The sequence below is a fragment of the Onychomys torridus genome, chromosome 5 (genome assembly GCF_903995425.1).
Source record: "Onychomys torridus chromosome 5, mOncTor1.1, whole genome shotgun sequence".
NCBI classification, from domain to species: domain Eukaryota; kingdom Metazoa; phylum Chordata; class Mammalia; order Rodentia; family Cricetidae; genus Onychomys; species Onychomys torridus.
In genome coordinates, this window is record NC_050447.1 from 97024094 (window position 1) to 97043728 (window position 19635).

The window sequence follows — 19635 nt, forward strand, 5'->3', positions numbered from 1 at the left end:
AGAGGGTTATCTAAAGCTGCTCACTTGGCCTTGTGGTGGCTCTCGGTCTTCTTGGGCAGCAGCACCGCCTGGATGTTGGGCAGGACGCCGCCCTGCGCGATGGTGACGCGGCCCAGCAGCTTGTTGAGCTCCTCGTCGTTGCGGATGGCCAGCTGCAGGTTGGCGCGGGATGATGCGCGTCTTCTTGTTGTCGCGGGCCGCGTTGCCGGCCAGCTCCAGGATCTCGGCCGTCAGGTACTCCAGCACGGCCGCCAGGTAGACCGGGGCGCCGGCGCCCACCCGCTCCGAGTAGTTGCCCTTGCGGAGCAGCCGGTGCACGCGGCCCACGGGGAACTGCAGGCCGGCCCGGGAGGAGCGGGTCTTGGCCTTGGCGCGAGCCTTGCCGCCCTTGCTTGCCGGCGTCCGGACATGGTCGAGAGGACAGGAGCCGTTAACACCGGGTGGGACCAAGAACTGCCAGAGCTTGGGCCTTATAGTCTTCTCTGGGCGCGAAAAAGTACCTTGCGATTGGCTGTCTCCTTCCCTTCATTTAGACCAATGGGTAAGCGTTTGTGTCGATCTGTATTTCAATTGGGCAAACTCTAGTTGACGTCACTGAAACAGCACTCAATCAGAAGTGTGATTTTTCAAGCCTCATTTTAATAATACCCTTATAAAAAGGGAAAGCCCGGACCATAAGGTGTTGAATTCCTGTTGTTCCTGTCTCAAGATGCCTGAACCAGCGAAGTCGGCGCCCGCCCCGAAGAAGGGCTCCAAGAAGGCGGTGACCAAGGCGCAGAAGAAGGACGGCAAGAAGCGCAAGCGCAGCCGCAAGGAGAGCTACTCGGTGTACGTGTACAAGGTGCTGAAGCAGGTGCACCCCGACACGGGCATCTCCTCCAAGGCCATGGGCATCATGAACTCGTTCGTCAACGACATCTTCGAGCGCATCGCGGGCGAGGCGTCGCGCCTGGCGCACTACAACAAGCGCTCGACCATCACGTCGCGGGAGATCCAGACGGCCGTGCGCCTGCTGCTGCCCGGGGAGCTGGCCAAGCACGCCGTGTCCGAGGGCACCAAGGCCGTCACCAAGTACACTAGCGCAAAGTAAACTTCCCAAGCGAGTGTTAACATCCACCGCCAAAGGCTCTTTTAAGAGCCACCAAGTTGTCCGTATTAGAGCTGCAAACATGAGTAAGTTCTAGAGTAAGGCTCTTGAACTGTTGTACACGGAGATCACGGTACCAGGTGTAGTGCATGAGTACATAAGGATGATCCATGAACCGCCTGTCTCATTAGGGCAGCCCAGTTTTATGTCCTGAGAAGCCACAAAGACTTAGTTAAAAGTAATGTGAACTTCGGGCGAAAGGAAGTACTAAAGAGCTTTAAACTGAATTGTTTCCTGCCCTAATTATTTCGAAGTAGAGGCCAAGGCTGAAGATGTAAACTGAGCTGTTAAGAGTGCTTGACGTGCAGGAAAACCTGGGCTTAATCCCCATCACTGCAGAAACCTGGCCTGGTGGGTGGGACACATCTGTAAAGTTAGTTCTGGTAGTGGAAGTAGGATCAGAATTTCAAGGTCACGTGATGCTGTTACAATTTCTGGCCAGGCTGGCCTACATGGGAGGGTCTCGGGATAAAATCGAGGCTAGTTTTTAAAGGAAAACAATATAAAACGGTGGATGGTGGTGTTTGCCTTTAGTCCCAGCATTGGGTAGGCTCAGGTAGGTAGATCTGAGTTCAAGGCCAGCCTGGGATACACTGCGAAACCCTGAGTCCGGAAAACAAAACCAAAAATGATTTAATTACAGAAATATGTATACATTTTCTTGCCACTCGGTTTTCTAAGGTTTGAGGGTACAGCTACTGAGCCTACAGAATGAACTGATTTCTGGTCAGACTGGAAAATTTCAACATACAGAACTTGTTTTCTATTCATCCAAGTCTTTACTAGAGATTTGCCTGTTAATACTTTTTAAACATATCAAATAATTAACACTTACTGAGTGCTTATCAACATGCCAGGGACAAATATATGCTTGTAGTATATGAACCCATTTAATCTTTACACAGATCTGTGAGGTAGATATTACTATGTATGTTTTCTAAATGCCAGAGGCAATCTAGAAGGATATAAAGGAACTTATTTTCAATTAAAAGAGCAAAGGCAGAGAGGCAGTTGGAGAAGGGATCTATCCCAAGTAAAAGGGTGGTGGTGTTTCCCAAGCAGTACAAATTTCTCTTATCTGCCCCTTCGTTTTTAATGATAGCAAAGTCTTTCTAACCCATAGGCAGATCTCAAGTGGCTGATGGAAACAGCAGTGCAGTACAATGGCCTATTTCAGTTTCATGGAAAGGAATGAGAAACTTAAGGGAATTACTTTTATGTTTCTGCAATAAGCATTCTAGCTTTCCACATCCTATACAGGATTTTTTTTTTTTTTTTAGACAGATTCTTGCTATGTAGCGATGACTGACCTGGGATGCATTGTGTAACAAACAAACTCTGGGCTCCTGCCGCAGCCATTTGAGATTTTGGATTATAAACCTGTGCCACCTCATCCAGCATCTGATACAAAGGGCTTTTTTTTTTTTTTTTTTTTTTTTTTAATGATGATGAATTCCCCCTTCAGGTTTATTTGATTAGTATTGGATTAAGCATTTAGCTTCTGAATTCTTAATGGGATGCCGCTGTTTATTCACTCTAGGTTGGGGAGGCAGTTTTTGAAAATGTATCGTCTTGATTTACGAAGTTTATTTGGTTCTCTGGAGCTGTGAAAAGACAGTCTTGAGCTTTCACTATAACCACTCCCCCTCTCATTTGGATCCCATTTTGTTCCTCTGGAGAGAACAGATAACAGCTGGAATGAGCCGTCTTTCATGGACAGCAAAACTGCGGCACAGACCTTAAACAATTCAGCATATATATATTATATAATTATATATAATATTTACTTCCTCTTCAGCCATATATATTAGTCCCACTTAACTTTGGCTAAAATGAGATTTTAATTGATTTTCTCATCAAATTATTAAAAAGTTGAATTTACTAACACCAGCTTCCCCTAAAAGAATTCATTTTGTAAACTGGGTGGTGGTAGTAGCATACGCCTTTAATCCCAGCACTCGGGAGGCAGAGGCAGGCGGATCTCTGTGAGTTCCAGGCCAGCCTGGGCTACAGAGAGTTCCAGGACAGCCAGGGCTACACAGAGAAACCCTGTCTCGGGGGAAATCAATCCATTTTGTAATGAGCAGTTTATACCTTACTTAGGACAGCTGTAGCTCTGCTCTGGCTTCCTCAGGTGTCGTCTGGACAGGCTAGTCACTGCTTCAGCCTTCATCCTGTGCAAAATTGGATGTTTGAAGCTATTTGGAATTTTATTGCTCCACAGGGTTCTAAAGGACCTTTCCCTCTGTTCCTCTTTTCTTAGATAATGAGGTTATAGGGTGGGTCTGGAGGTGTACTAGCTGGCATTACAACCCAATGAAATGAAGGTAGAAGACTCCAGGGTTCCACAAAAGTTAGGACTCCACCCCCAACACACACACTTTTTTTTTTTTTTTTTTTTTTTTAAACTGTAAATGAAGTTTCTGATGAGATTTCTTAGAAAACTGCAAACTTCATACCTTGGATGGGAGAAAGGTCTTCAGTGAAAGTTGCTAAATTGAAATTCTTTTCTGATAAGGGTTCCACTCTAGAGTGAGGAACTCTTTCCCATTCCCACATCCCTATAATTTTCCATTTCCCTGTCCTGCCTCAACCTCAGATAGTAATTGAACAGAGACTTTTTACTCTGTCTTTAGGAATATAATAGGAGAAAAATGAAATTTGTTCATTCTCCCAGGATTTTCTGTGAATTATTCCTATATTTGCATCTAAAAGCATAAACCCAGTTTGTTATTTTAAATTTATTGCTCAAGAGATACAGCATAGTTTTCATTTAGTTATCAAGTACATTTTTAACAAGGCAAAAAAGTGACATTAATTTTAATATGTTCTATATGATCCACTATAAAAAATGGTTTCAGTATGTAGACCTTTTTTTTTGCCCCAAGTGTTTGAGATCCAGTATCTATATTATAATTTTACAGTACATCAAATTTGTTGTCTGTATTTCAATTGTCTTTTTATTGTTTGAGACAAGGTCTCACTGTGTATCCTGTGCTGGCCTTGCCTTTGAGTTATTGAGATCTGCTTGCCTCCGAAGGGTTAAAAGTGAAAGCCTGTTTGATTTGTTTTGAGTTCTTATTCAAGAAGATTCAGATTAGATTACACACCTAAATGGTTCTAAGCATAATTAGTCTTAATCTGATCATTGAATCCATCGATTAGCTCTAAGTGGAAAATAACTACAGCAAAACGTAATCAAGCATTCACTTCCTCGGTTACATGCCGCGTTGCTGGAGTTTAAAAAGCCACTTACGGCTCTGGAGGCCGCGAGGCCGGCGCGCTCCGATCGCCGGGAGCTCTCCGCTGCTTGGCGGGCCCCGCCGCCCTGCGCACGCCCGGGCCGAGTGCGAGTGCGGTGCCCCCTTCAGCCGTACTGCATCTGCTTTGACCGCAAAAGGCGGAGTGACCCCAACTTCAAGAACAGGCTTCGAGAACGAAGAAACAGAAGCTTGCTAAGGAGAGAGCTGGGCTTTCCAAGTTACCCGACTTAAAAGATGCTGAAGCTGCTCAGAAATTCTTCCTTGAAGAGAACAGCTTGGTGAAGAGTTATTAGCACAAGGTGAGTACGAGAAGGGTGTGGACCACCTGACCAGTGCAGTCGCTGTGTGTGGACGGCCTCAGCAGCTGCTGCAAGTGTTACAGCAAACTTCTTCCTCCACCAGTGTTCCAGATGCTTCTGACCAAGCTTCCATTAGTCAGAGAATTGTTAAGTGCTCAGAGCTGAAGATGGTGTGGAATGAGCCAGCTATCAACACGGCAAAAATCTCAGTTAAAAATGATGTAACCACTAGCTTGGAAGCTGATCGGCTCTGGGGAATAAGGGCAAGTATACATGAACTGTCCTCCACTGAAGCCTGCTAAAGTGGATGCGCACTCTGAGTAGATCCATTGTCTGTTCATTTTTTCCAGTGAAAAGCATTTTGATAGAACTTTTCATTTTATAAATACATCGAGTCAACCAAATTATCATGGACTCCGTTTATTCTTAAGACATGCAATTCAAATGTAAATACATTAGAGTATTACTTAGGTAAAAACTCAACAGTGATGAATTGTAAAACAATGGAAGAGTACGGAGGATAGTTGAATAATGCCCATTTTTAAAGGCTAGTACATTTTACTGTAAGTCATCCAATTGGATAGAAACTTTGTGTTATAAAAACTGAGCATTAAAATCTTGCAGAGACTGTTTCTTTCTGTTTACTTTTGAACATATGAAGTGTGCGGTTAGCGATCCCATTCCCTCTCCGTGTTTCCTAAACGCTTCAGTCTACATCAGTGGCTTAATGTCCTCTGGGGACTAACCCCTAGTATTTCAAGCACCTGGCTGCAGAAAGCACCAGGATTAGACCTGGCTGAGCCTTGCCTGCTGTCTGCTCACTCTGCTCTTTACAGACTGAGAACCGGTCTGCTCATCTCTTGGGTGGCTCTGTTCAGAGTGGAGTTTAATTGGTTCTGTTGAGTGTCTGTAGGTCCATCTCCAGCTGATGGCTGATGATTTCAGAACAACCAGGCATTGCACTTGTTTATATTCTGAATTTGCATGTTTACCTGACTCAGTATTTCTCAATTAAACCTCTAAGTGGGAGGAAAAAAAAAAAAAAAAGAGCCAGTCATGCCAGGTGTAGTGACACATGCCTTAAAATCCCTGCACTTGGGAGACAAATGCAGGTGGATCTTTGTAAGTTTGAGATCAGCCTGGTCTACAAAGAGAATTCCAGGGCAGCCAGGGCTACATAGTGAGACCCTCTCTCAAACAAAACAAAAACAAAAAGTCATACATGCCTAAATTATTTGACTCAAAAGAGCAGGAGTGAATAAAAATATTTCTCATGTAGGTTACTCACAACCCTGAAATATTTAACAAAACAAAACATTTCAATTGGCTCAATAATTGCCAGTTGTTTCTTTCTCCATTCTAGAACTACCACTACCAACTCTTTGATGATTTGTGTTACTATTAAAGAGGTACTAATATGACATAGGTACGGCAGTATTTAGGCTCCTGTAAAATCAACCATTCTTTTCTTTCTTGTCAGGGTTTCTGAGTAGCCTTGGTTATCCTAGAACTTACAGTAAATTAGGTTGACCTTGAACTGAAGACCTTCTCCTGCCTCTGCCTGCTGGGACTAAAGGCGTGTGCCACCAAGGCCTGGTGAGTTTTTAGGCCGGCCTGGAAAAAGGGAATGCTTGCTTAACATGGAATGCTGCTAGTCTAAGCAAGCGGTATTCCAAAAAAGCAGTGCTCAAATTACAGCCAAACTAAACCAGCTGAATTAAAGAAGAGTGTACTTGTAATTACCACTTCAAATTGTGCATATACCACGAGCTAATTGTCTAATTCAACACAAATCTTACACACTTCACAGGTAGCATCTTTAATTCTTTCACCTTGCAACAACTTGGAGAATTCGAATTCCAGTTATGCATTACTTGCTAAGGGGAGACCAGGTTACCAGGTCTACCTTAATGCATTGTCATTCATTCTGATAGCTACTTTAGAAAAGTCAGCCTCAGACGAAATCACAAAGTTCCCAAACTCCTCAGACTTCCGAACGCAGCCCAGCGGTTGTGGGAAGGCCTCGGGACTCCTGAAATGAACAGGGGCATTTCCTGCAGAGCTGCAGCTCCCCGAAGGGGACAGACAATCGTAGTCTTCAAACTTCTGCAGAGATCACTGGCCAAGGAAAGCCTCCTTGTAACACTGAAAACCGGTTTTGCTCCTTTGCTGAACGTGTGGTGGCCCTAAAAAGGGCCTTTATGTAAAAACGGGGTGCCAACCTCTGGCTAACTCAGCCGCCGAAGCCGTAGAGCGTGCGTCCCTGGCGCTTGAGCGCGTAGACCACGTCCATGGCGGTGACGGTCTTGCGCTTGGCGTGCTCCGTGTAGGTGACGGCGTCGCGGATCACGTTCTCCAGGAAGACCTTCAGCACCCCGCGGGTCTCCTCGTAGATGAGGCCGGAGATGCGCTTGACGCCGCCGCGCCGGGCCAGGCGGCGGATGGCGGGTTTGGTGATGCCCTGGATGTTGTCGCGCAGGACTTTGCGGTGGCGCTTGGCGCCGCCCTTGCCCAGGCCCTTCCCGCCTTTGCCGCGGCCAGACATGATAGCAAAGAAAGGAACAGCTGCTGAAAAGCAAACTGATGGCTTCTGGGGAAAGCAGTTCTATCTTATAGGGAACTTGCGGACCGGAGTGAAAACAGGAAGCGCCAGGCGGAAGTGCCTGCGGAAGGGGGAGGGGCTCTCAGCCGCGCGGGAATTCAGTGGCTTTCGATTCTATTTTCATTTGAGAGCAAAGTCTGTGTCCCACCGTTTAATGTGATTCCTGCCCCACCCTTCTTAAAAAAGAAAAATAATTTAACAGTATGGGATATACATGGGAAGGAGGGAAGCGAATTCCATCATCTCTCCCCATTTACGTTTTCCCTTTTAGCACTTTATAGGACGATGCTGTTTAACTTGGAATAATAACTTTTAGTGAACCAAACAATAAACGAATGAGAAAATTATTAATCGTGCCACGCAGCTAAAGATTCTGTAAAATGTTTTAGTATGGGAACCATTTAAACTGTCATTACTGTTTTTCGCTCTTATTTTGAGAGTTTCCTTAGTGTACCTGACGTGATTAATCGTTTTGTAGACCAGGCTAGTCTCGAACTCCCAGATCTGCCCGACTGCGTCCCGGATGCTAGGGTTAAACGTCTGCAGCACAACACATGGTTTGATACTTAGGTCAGACAGATGTTGAAATAATTTAAGTACAGGAAAGTGAAACGCAATTATATTTGCGATAACATTATAAATGCTTAAGGAATTCCAGCTAGAAGTTTCAAAGAAACCAGATTTTCGATTCTATAGTGTATTTAGCCTGTTACGCGCCCCCCTGTCCCCCGCAAGACAGGGCTTCTCTATTTCTGGCTGTCCTGGAACTCACTCTGTAGAGCAGGCTGGCCTCGAACCCGGATCGCTTGCCTCTGCCTCCATCTGCGGGGGTTTCAAGGGCATGTGCCACCACTGGAGTAAGTCTTGTCCAGGCCCAAGTTTCACATGGGAGGCGGGTGTGGCCTCAGACCATTGCGGGAAAGGTGGATCCACTTGCGGACGTGGACACGACCATGCACTTCACTCACCACGATAGATAAGGAAGCCAAGGCCTGACCGTACGAGTCTTTCTAGTGTCTAGGCATAGACCACGCAAGCCGCCAGCGGAAGGATGCGGCCCACCGCCTGATCCCCGAGAGGGCCAGGGGCGTGCTGTGCGGAATCGATACCCTTAGACATTCCCGACAATGCTGAGCTTCGAGTACTGCCGCGGGAACCGGGATGACCGACTGCGGCATGCTTCACTTAGCCCTATTTGTCCAGTATTGCTCGGAAGCCACTTGGTGGCTACTAGATATGTTAAAAGGCTCAAAAAGTGATAAACTGTCACTGGGCCTGATTTGCTAAAAGGGGGCACAACGGGTGTTTCGTATGTCTTTGTTCCACTGGACTGACAAAGTGTTAAGTCTCTTTGTTAGAAAATGTAGGTGGCCCTGAAAAGAGCCTTTGGATTAGCTAGAAGTTTCTTTTGTTTTAAATGACTCATTTCCCCTTGGCCTTGTGGTGGCTCTCGGTCTTCTTGGGCAGCAGCACCGCCTGGATGTTGGGCAGGACGCCGCCCTGCGCGATGGTGACGCGGCCCAGCAGCTTGTTGAGCTCCTCGTCGTTGCGGATGGCCAGCTGCAGGTGGCGCGGGATGATGCGCGTCTTCTTGTTGTCGCGGGCCGCGTTGCCGGCCAGCTCCAGGATCTCGGCCGTCAGGTACTCCAGCACGGCCGCCAGGTAGACCGGGGCGCCGGCGCCCACCCGCTCCGAGTAGTTGCCCTTGCGGAGCAGCCGGTGCACGCGGCCCACGGGGAACTGCAGGCCGGCCCGGGAGGAGCGGGTCTTGGCCTTGGCGCGAGCCTTGCCGCCCTGCTTGCCGCGTCCGGACATGGTCGAGAGACAGGAGCCGTTAACAACCGGGTGGACCAGAACTGCCAGAGCTTGGGCCTTATAGTCTTCTCTGGGCGCGAAAAAGTACCCTTGCGATTGGCTGTCTCCTTCCCTTCATTTAGACCAATGGTAAGCGTTTGTGTCGATCTGTATTTCAATTGGGCAAACTCTAGTTGACGTCACTGAAACAGCACTCAATCAGAAGTGTGATTTTTCAAGCCTCATTTTAATAATACCCTTATAAAAAGGGAAAGCCCGGACCATCAGTTGTTGAGTTCCTGTTGTTCCTGTCTCAATATGCCTGAACCAGCGAAGTCTGCGCCCGCCCCGAAGAAGGGCTCCAAGAAGGCGGTGACCAAGGCGCAGAAGAAGGACGGCAAGAAGCGCAAGCGCAGCCGCAAGGAGAGCTACTCGGTGTACGTGTACAAGGTGCTGAAGCAGGTGCACCCCGACACGGGCATCTCCTCCAAGGCCATGGGCATCATGAACTCGTTCGTCAACGACATCTTCGAGCGCATCGCGGGCGAGGCGTCGCGCCTGGCGCACTACAACAAGCGCTCGACCATCACGTCGCGGGAGATCCAGACGGCCGTGCGCCTGCTGCTGCCCGGGGAGCTGGCCAAGCACGCCGTGTCCGAGGGCACCAAGGCCGTCACCAAGTACACCAGCTCCAAGTGAGCGAGCGGACCCCACTCTGACCCAAAGGCTCTTTTCAGAGCCACCCACTTCTTCCGGCAAGAGAGCTGTGCTTATCTGCTGCCAATTTTCGCCTTTAAATTTACAGAACAACCTACCAGGTCAGTATCAGTACTGGAATGCCAGGCGATTAGGTTGGAATAGAGTTGGGTATAGTGGATTCGTTTCTTTGTCCTCACCTCGGTGCCAGTTATGCCCCTCTGCACCCAGAAACAGTGGTACTTTATTCCCAAAAGATTAGTTTTGTATTAACCATGGATGGAATACACGAGACTAGAGGGTTTTTAAATAGGTGCTATTAAAGTTTTATGTCACGTTAGACTGCTCAACGTCCAGCAGTACAGCCCCAAATGTCTGATATCTGGCGTTTATTCAGGATATAGGTTCTGATCGGCTTCGGCAGCTGTATTTGTGGCTCTGCCGTCCCGAGTACACACAGCTTGTATTGTAAACTCAGTCTCAAGGTGCCAAACTTCCAACTTTTCTGACCTTTTCAGTCTTCACCAATGGCATCTCCTAGTTTCAGTGCCAACCCTTAGCAGTACTTTGGGACTTTATGCCTTCAAAACCAGCATGGGCCGGGGGCCGCTTACACATTACTTCTAAGTAGGGCTTGAGATTCAGCCTTCCCCTCCACCCTCCCCACCTCCACTCCCACCGGAACACAGCTTCTGTGAGCTAACCCTGAGGAAATGCTTCCCACTACAAAACCCCCTTACCCAGGGTGTGTAGCATGTAAGAGGGGTGGAAGGGCATGGGTTCCTCCAAGAGGGGGAAGCTCGGTTGCTCATCTCCCTGATTTGGACACACCATTGCCCAATACTATACAGAGGCATTAAGAATGGTGTGGGCTGATGGGAAAAGAATGCGGTACCAGAATCCTCCTTTCTGAGGTCTTATGAAAAGGGCAGGCCTTCCTGTCAAACTAAGGGACAGAAATGCTATAATCAGACAGCTAAATGCTTATTGTAGGACACCTTGCAAAGCTTGCATTTTAGAAAATATCAAATGATTCTACACGTAACTTGGTTAAGGTAAAAATAGTTTCAGACTGTCTAACACATTGCAACTGCATGAGCAGCCAGTCTAGACATGGGCTGTAAAAATAGATCTATGCTTTGCAGACCCTGAGAAAACTTGTAACTTCCCGATATAACACACTGTCCAAAGATGTTGTTTCAGGTAAGACTATTCTGTACTTTTTTTTTAACTCTGAACATTTAATGAAAAGTAAAAAAAAGGGGAGGGGTTCCAGGTCTCTGATGCTCGCTAAATGACTTCTGTAGTCAATATGCTATGTAAATACTCTCTCTGGTTGAGAGAGAGCAGCTGAACCCTCACACGTGCAATTGCCCCTTTTTTCCTCAGCCCACTCTTAGGAACCTGAACCCACTGAAGCTGGACTTCGGCAGAGAGAACTGGAACGAACTGTTGGCCCTAGGGAGGAGCTGGCAGAGCTGGGGCTAGGCCATCTTGAAGATCTGTTGAGAGGATCTGTCTCCATCTTGTGGTCACTTAAGATAATGTAGCTGGGGTTTTTAGCTAGTGTCTAATAGTATACATAAAAGAGCCCAGTCAGTCCTGTTCCCAGCATTCTCCAATGTCCCATTTCCCTTATCTATTTGGGGAGGGAACATTTAAGTCATTTAGGTTTCTCAATTTCTACAGCAAACTCTAGTCAGACTCTTCTGGACTAGGCACGAGCTTGGTTAAAAAAGATACGAAGGAACTATGACATACTATACCAGTTCAAGACCATATATTCCCCAGGATGACCCTAATGCCTTCAGATGACCTCTTAGGAAAACTCAACCAAAGCCGACAAACGATGTGCTCCCTGAACCTGTCAACCCGTGAATTCAGGGCTCCCGTCTCCTAGGTGGATAACTTAGGTTGGGCCATTTTTCTCGCTCTAATCTTTCATCTTCCCTTGGGGTGTGTCCCATTACTTCTCCAGAGGTCAAGCATGGAGCTCGGTCCCTTTCCTCACTCTCTGTGGTCTTTAAAATGTCTCACTGCATTAATGGATGTCCAGCTGTGTTTCTTCTGATGTTCTGCAAAAAGCCATGTTTATTAGTTTTACATGTACCCATGTACAGTAGGTAAAGACAAACAGGGCTTCTCTTTCTCTCCTTTACGGATTCAAATGACTGAGATTAAACCTATTCTGCCTGTTGCTTTTCTCATTAGCTTCTTGGGACTGTTCCTATTTATGACTAGTGTGACCAAAATATGATAGTAATTTAGCAGTACACAGGTTACCTGCACTGAGAAGGGACCCCACAGCACCGATGCCACACCTCCTCTGAAGATGAGCCTGATTCTTATCTTTGAGAGGAAGGGCAGCCATGTAGGGGCTTCAGCCCCAGGATCACTGTGGCATGGGTGGGCAGATAGTTATTCTCTTTCTGGTTGGGACCTCCACTCTGTATGGAAGGATTTCTGAGTCCTGACACAGAAAGTCATCTTCGGAGTGATGTCTTCTTTGACATCTTGTCATCTGCACACCCCAGTGATACTGTGTTTTCTGTCCTGGGGTCTGGGGTCTGGCATGCTGTTCTTTCCTCATCCATTTGTCCATCTGTTTACAAGCTGCACTTTCATGCTCCCGCCCCTAGAAGTTAAAAACCTTGGGAGTTGGATTTGCTGGAGAGCAGATTTTGAAATGGGGGATGGGAGTATTTGGAGATGGGGTAGAGCATTTTTTGATCACTTATGTTTCCTAGGTTCTAGAGCAATGTTTAGCACTGAATATTTGTGCTGGATAGTTTTATGTCAACTTGACAAAAGCTAGAGTCATCTGAGAGGAGGAACCTCAGTTGAGAAGTACTTCCATGAGATGGGGCTCTAGGCAAGCCTGTAGGGGATTTTCTTAATTAGTGATTGATGTGGGAGGACCAAGCCCATTTGTGGGTGGGGCCACCTTTCAGCTGGTGGCCCTGGGGATCTATAAGAATGCAGGCCGAGAAAACCATAGGAGGCAAGGCAGAAATCAGTGTTTCTCTAGGCCTCTGTTTCTGCTCCTGCCTCCAGATTCCTGCCCTGTTTGAGTTCCTGCCCCAGCTTCCTTCAATGATGTACTATGACATGGAAGTGTAAGCCAAATAAACCCTTTCCTCCTCAACTTGTTTGGCTCACAGTGTTTTATCATAGCAATGATAACCCTAAGGAAGACAATATATCTGGATAAGCTAGTGAAGTAATGATTCTTTGCTTCACTGTTGTCAAAAGGGGTTCCCCTAAAAGCTTCTTCCATTTGGAAACATTCCTATGGTTCTTCCAAGTGCTTCAAGTTCAATGTCAAGTTTTCCCACCAGGCAAAAACAAAATAAGCTTCAATTTTATGGAGATGCAGATTTATTCATTTTTTCTGAATGTTTTTTGTTAATGGTTATTGGCAATTACACCTTATTTTCTTTTTATATATCAAGGAAGGTAGTTACCCCACCATAAATCTTGTGTGTCTCTGTGGCTGGGACTTAGGACTTTTATTTATTTGTTTTGGTGTTTTGAGACAGGGTTTCTCTGTGTAAGAGTTCTGGCTGTCTGGGAACTTGCTTGTAGACCAGGCTAGCCTCAAACTCACAGAAATCCACCTGCCTCTGCCTCTTGAGTGCTGGGATTAAAGGTGTGTACCACCACCACCCAGCTAATTTAGAACTTTTAAAAGACAATTAAACTTGTTTATTTATAGACATAGTTTTAATGTATAGCCCTGGCTGGCCTGGAACTCACAGAGATCTTCTCATCTCTGCCTCTAAACTTCTGGGAGTAAAGGCATGCTACACCATGCCTGGGTATTTTTATTATTTTAATTATGTGTGCATTTGGCTTTATGGATGTGAGTACAGATGCCTGTGGAGTCCATGAGAAGATGTCAGATCTGGAATTCCAGGCTGTTTGTGAGAATTACAGTGTGGGTGCTGGGAACTGGATGTGGTCCTCTGCAGGAGCAGAGATGCTCTTACCTGCTCAGCTGTCCATCCGGCCCCACCCAGAATTTATGACTTTTTGATTAGGAAAAAGCAGCACACACACGACTTTAAGAAATCAATCATTGCTTTCTTACTCTGAGTACAGTTTTTTGGATTTCAGTTTCTCCAGGCAGGGAAACATTGGCAGAGAGGCACAGGAGTGAGGTAGAAAGATCACACGTTTTCGGCCTGCCTGGATTTGATAGCTAGTTCAAGGCAAGCCCGGAGCTTAATGATGCTTCTCAAAGTAACAGAAGGGCTTGGAGTTTGAATTTTTTTTTTTTTTTTTTTTTTTTTTTTTTACAGCACTTACTGAGCATATATAAGGCTGGATTAGCAGTTCAACTGGTGGGAAGTGGGAGGGTGGCCCCAACAGTTTATTATGACCTGTTCATATGGCTAACATGGCTTCCTTCACACCTGTGCTTAGACTGACCCAGAACTGGAGGACACCGCTGTGGACACCACCCCATCCTCACCCAGGGTGGGGTGGATAAATAGCTCTTCTATGTCTGGGTTGGGACTGCTACACTGTATGGAAGGCCCTCCAGGTCCAAACACCAGAATAGGGCAGTTTGGCTTGTCTTTGGCCTAATCTTTTTTTTATTTTCTTTCTTTCTTTCCTTTTGATTGTTTTTCTGTCTCTAGAACTCACATTTGAGCTGCCCAGAGTTTTCCCTGTCATACAGAGCAGGCCCTTTGTCAACCAGCTGATTACTTTAAGTCTGCACCTGCAGCCATATGCGCTGAGATATGCCTCTTCAATAGTCTCTCTAAAAGACATCATAGCAGTCATTGCCACAATCTTTTCAGCAGTGTGTGTCCGGAGTGAGCAAATGTCAGTTATATTGTTTTACTTAACCTAATTTCATTTTCTCACAAACATAAATCATGGTCTCCATGCATTTACTTTATTTTTAGTTTATTCTATATGTGTGTCCACGCAGGTGTGCATGTATACGTGTGTGTGTGTGTGTGTGTGTGTGTGTGTGTGTGTGTGTGTGTGTCCAGAGGATAACCTTGAGTGTCGTTCCTAGTCAGTCCTATCTTTTTTTGTGAGAGGGTCTTTCATTGTTCTGGAACCTGCCAAGTAGGCTAGGCTGGCTGGCCAGTGAGCCCCACGTCCGCCCGTCCCCAGCTGCTCTCATCACCACCCATACCCTCCTTCCTTTTTAAAAAAACATGTGTTCATGGATTAAACTGAGGTTCACTGAGCTATATCACCCCAGAGGTGAAGCTGAGCCCAGGGGAGAGAATGAACCTCTTACTTCACGACGCCCCATCGGTTAGTGGCGACATCTAGTGGTGGAAGAGGCGACCGTTCACAGGGTGCACCTTCCTGCATTTCAGCCTCTGCTGCTTCCATGTCCTCCATCCTCACCATCAGCAACCCGCCACGTCTCTCGGCTGTCTCTGTCCTGTGTCATGTACGTGACAGACAGAGGCTGGGAGGGTGAAATGTCCCCGCTAGAGTGAGCCCTGTATTTTCTACCTCAGCCTTCACCATCTTAAGCCTCCCTGACTGTCATAGAGAAAGAAGAGACTCCAGGGTTCACTTGGTCCGCGTGACTCTGCTGAAGTCCTTCAGGAGATCTTTTGCTCTCCCAACCTGGATTTCAACTTATTACTCCTCATCACACACAGTTTTTCCAGATTACTGATGGTCAGTCCTTCCTTCCCTGGACGAAAGTTTTACCCAATTAATAGATTCTCTTCCTTTGTCAGAGAAGTCGCTCCTTTTGTGCCCGTGGCCTCTACTCTCTGTTCTCTCCTTAGTTTCTTCCTGTGAAGCCCATTCATTCTCAGCCCTTTGCTCTGACCTGCTGTCTTCTCTCTAGGCTCCCACAGCACCCCATAGGTGAGCGCCTCTGTCTCACACATCCCCTTCCTGAGCAGTGACTGTCATGTAATCTAAGCCCAATGTTAAACTGAACATGAAAACTTCAGAATTTGTTGATTCATCCTGGGAAGACTGAAGAGAGCTGGCTCACAGATGCTGGGAGAAAACAGACAGTTAGTGATTTTCAGTTTCCACCACTGGCAGCTTCCCGTGCTCAGGCTGAAGACACCAGGAGAGGGCCTTGGTCGTACACTGTTACCTGATGGATTCCCACCACTCACTTTGCTGTCCTTCTCACTTCTGCTTCTGCAATGGCAGCCAGATGTGAAGGGATGAGCTCAGGCCAGACACAGCAGAGACCAGTGTCATCTGTACCCACACTGGATGCTTAGGAGGTCACGGGCAAAGGTGAGCATATTATGTGAGCATAGCATGGACTAGAGCCGGGCCAGTCCCTCACACTGTGAAAGAAAGACAGTGTGGGGTATAACATTAGGTAAGGAATAAAACTGTAACAATAACATTAATGATAAACCGTGAAAGAAATCCATCCTTGATCTCAATCCCTGGAGGCACAGAAGTGTATTTGATTCTCAAAAGATCCTTTACACTAGAATTTTTTGGTCACAAATCTCTTCACTGGGCGATGGCCTTTAATCCCAGCACTCAGGAGGCAGAGCCAGGAGGATCTCTGTGAGTTCGAGCCAGCCTGGGCTACAGAGTGAGATCCAGGACAGGCTCCAAAACTACTCAGAGAAACCCTGTCTTGGGGAAAAAAAATCAAAACAAATCTCTTCACAAACATCCCAAGGGCCTGGAGATGTAGAATCTCAGTTGTAGAGACACATCTGAGTTTGTCCCCAGCAACACAGATACCAACTAAGGTGGCACATCTCAGGAATTCCAGCACGTGGGAGACAGAGGCAGGAAAGCCAGAAGATCAACGGCACAGTTGATGACTAATGTTTGAGGCTAGCTTTGACTCCAGGAGGTTCTGTCTTAAATACAAAAACAATTCTAGGTAGTCAGAAAAGGTTGTACCCCTTTTCTCCCTAGCTCATACATTACTAAGTCAAAACAATAAAACATCTTGTGACTCGTGAGAAAAATGGAGGCTTTTCAAGTGTGGAAGACTGTGTCTCAGGAAGCTTCTCTGGGCTGCAGCCCTGTCACTAGCCCTATGTGTGAGCTCACCTCATGGGTGGGGATTAGACAGACTTAGACACTTCTGAGAAAAACACGCTGGACATGACGGCCTGTGACTTCCCAAGTACGTTATGAGGGATGGTGACTTTCGTTACTCTCTCTGGGTCTTAAGGCTTGCTCTTTTGAAACAAGGCAATACACTGTAAGCAACTCACACGGAACTCAAATGGCCATCAACGGGGGTGGCCACCGTCTGGCCACAGCTATGTAGAATGTCTAACATCCTGACAACAAGCAGGTCAGTGATCACGCCAAAGCCAGTCCTGTACTTCAGCCTTAAGTCATCTGATGCTTCTGCTGGTGTCTCAACGGCAGCTTTGGGAAGGAGGCTCAGACGCCAGCCTGGGGGAGGGGGTCCGGGGGACCAGCTAGGCCACTCTTTCCTAACACTCTGGCTCTCAGAAATCGGAAGATAATAAATATTTTAAACAAGGACATTCTAGCTTGATGTGCAAATATTAGTAACGTAAATACAAGGAATAAATAAGTTGTAATCATGCCATGACGTAATTAGGCGGAAATGTTAGTATTAACATGTATACAGCAATAATGTACCTTATTGGATAGTAACAAAAAGGCAGAAAAAAATAGATATGATTCTCCACCAAGGTCTTTCCCCTTATTTGGCCACTTCTTTATGCTTGACTAAAACTCCAAGGTCCAACTATCAAAACACCAAGGTCCAGCAATCAAAATTCATTATCTGGCTAACATGTCCAATCACAACTTAAACTCATCCTAACACAGACTTCCCCTTTTTCTCCTTAAAAACCACTCCTACAGAGACACCTGCTGCCGTCCTTACCCTGTCCAGAGGCAGCCCGCCCCCACCCGGTCTCCTCTCTGGGTTAATAAACCTTTGTGCTGAGAATTCGGTGTCTGGTGTGTTCCATGCGGACTCCGAGGCCTCTTCGGTGAGCACTAATGTGTAAGCATGATAAAGCTTGTAAGGTGATAAGAAAATGCAAAGAGGAGACGAAAGTGAAAGTTGGGTTAGTGGTTAGACCTGAGGAGATTCCTCTGTCGGGCGGGGCTGTATAGGTGCCTGCTCTGTGATCGCCTAAGCAGTTATTTTGTGAACTGTTGGGCTTGTGTGATGTTTTAGAACCAAGACTTGAGAAGAAGCCTGCTGGGTGTTGTGGCACACGCATGCCTTTCAGCCCAGCACTCAGGAGGCAGAGGCAGGCAGATCTCTGTGAGTTCAAGGCCAGCCTGGGCTACCACAGTGAGTTCCAGGAAAGCTGGGGGTATGTAGAAAGACCCTGTCAAAACAAAAAACCAAAGCCAAACAATATTAATAAATAAGTAAATAAATAAATAAGAAACTAATTTTGTAAAACAAGAATTTTGTGAATGCAAAAAAATAGAAGTTCTGAGATAACTATGTGGCTTTTTTTTGTTGTTTGTTTGATTTTTGTTGTTTTGTTTTTTGAGACAGGGTTTCTCTGTGTAATAGCCTTGGTTGTCCCAGAACTCACTTTGTAGACCAGGCTGGTCCCAAACTCACAGAGATCTTCCTGCATGCTCCACCACTCCTGACTATTTTATACTAACATAAATTTCAGTGTATTTTTTAACAGTTTATGATTATTTAAAACTTTTGCAGTTAGTAGTTTTTAAAACAATATTTTTATTTTTTGAAAAATGTATACAATATATCTTGATCCTACTACCCTATCTAAATCTCCTCAGAAACATCACCCCATACACCTGCCTTTCATCTTCATCTCATTTATTTATTTATTTATTTTCCTTTTTTAGTCTAATTAGTATTTCCTATATACACATGGTCATGGGGTCGTGTGGGGGAATGGGCAACATACTAGTGGCTACTCCCATGCAAAGACAGTGACTCTCTCCTCCCTAGCAGTCAGTGTCGGCCAGGGCTGCAGCCTCTGTGGTCCCTCTCCCGCCCACGCTGGACTTTTTAGCTGCCCCCATCTTGCACAGGTAATCACTGCAGTCAAAAGAGGGCACGTCACAGCAGCCCCCCTGCCCCCACCTTATCATCTGTTTCCTACATTCGTTTTGATTCTTCTAACAAGATGTTCCCTCGGCTCGGGGGAAGGGAGTTAGATAGGTTGACAGCAAATGAAAGCATAATTAGAGAATATCATTTGTAAGATTCTAGCCATTCTACTCACTAGATAGATACAAAACACACGTGAAAATATAGCCTATGTTTCATTATGTACAAAGTATGGAAGCAGTAATAATTTCAGTCTGGTATGGTGGTTCTGGTGTGTGTGTGTGTGTGTGTGTGTCACACGCCCGCGCACACTCTGACCTTTTACTTTTAGTGCTCACAGTAGTGCTCATTTCTAACAGGGGGAGTGGTATATACTTATGTGAAAATGCCATAATGTAATGAAAGTAATAAAACGGAGTGGAGAGAGACTTCAGCTTCGTCCAGCTCCCCTTTTCTCCCCACCTCCTCCTTTCTCTTCTCACCCTTTCTTTGTTTTTCCTTCAGTGGCCAGGAGGGAACTCAGTAGGAGAAACTGCATTAAATTGAGCAAGCCAGGCGCTTCTCCGGCGTCCTAGCAACCAACGAGCGCCAAGTCAACCACAACTAAAACCCAAACAGAGCTTAGTAAGATTTAGTATGCTGGAACCAAGCCGACGTCCTAAGCAAGTCAGACTTGAGTTCATAGCTACATATACATTCACAATTACATATAAACCTTCTGTTATAAATAAAAGACCCAGGTCGACGAGGATGGGATTCGAACCCACGCGTGCAGAGCACAATGGATTAGCAGTCCATCGCCTTAACCACTCGGCCACCTCGTC

The 19635-nt window shown here is 46.2% G+C and overlaps 4 protein-coding genes, 1 non-coding gene and 2 pseudogenes across 5 annotated transcripts; 3 read left to right on the plus strand and 4 right to left on the minus strand.

Moving 5' to 3' along the window:
• Positions 1 to 20: 20 nt before the first annotated feature.
• Positions 21 to 676, minus strand: LOC118584630 (annotated as a pseudogene).
• A 30-nt stretch (positions 677 to 706) lies between these two features.
• LOC118583742 (histone H2B type 1-K) lies at positions 707 to 1136 on the plus strand. The gene has a single exon (XM_036187342.1). The coding sequence runs from the start codon at positions 710 to 712 to the stop codon at positions 1088 to 1090; it is 381 nt and encodes a 126-aa protein (XP_036043235.1). The 5' UTR covers positions 707 to 709; the 3' UTR covers positions 1091 to 1136.
• Positions 1137 to 3998: 2862 nt separating this feature from the next.
• LOC118584631 lies at positions 3999 to 4924 on the plus strand (annotated as a pseudogene).
• A 1221-nt stretch (positions 4925 to 6145) lies between these two features.
• LOC118583751 (histone H4) lies at positions 6146 to 7268 on the minus strand. Its single transcript, XM_036187351.1, has one exon. The coding sequence runs from the start codon at positions 7252 to 7254 to the stop codon at positions 6943 to 6945; it is 312 nt and encodes a 103-aa protein (XP_036043244.1). The 5' UTR covers positions 7255 to 7268; the 3' UTR covers positions 6146 to 6942.
• A 1465-nt stretch (positions 7269 to 8733) lies between these two features.
• On the minus strand, positions 8734 to 9126 carry LOC118583724 (histone H2A type 1-B). Its single transcript, XM_036187324.1, has one exon. It carries the CDS (start codon positions 9124 to 9126, stop codon positions 8734 to 8736), a length of 393 nt encoding a protein of 130 aa, XP_036043217.1.
• A 297-nt stretch (positions 9127 to 9423) lies between these two features.
• On the plus strand, positions 9424 to 9819 carry LOC118583741 (histone H2B type 1-C/E/F/G/I). Its single transcript, XM_036187341.1, has one exon. The coding sequence runs from the start codon at positions 9424 to 9426 to the stop codon at positions 9802 to 9804; it is 381 nt and encodes a 126-aa protein (XP_036043234.1). The 3' UTR covers positions 9805 to 9819.
• A 9734-nt stretch (positions 9820 to 19553) lies between these two features.
• Positions 19554 to 19635, minus strand: Trnas-gcu. The gene has a single exon. It is a non-coding gene; the product is annotated as a tRNA-Ser (tRNA).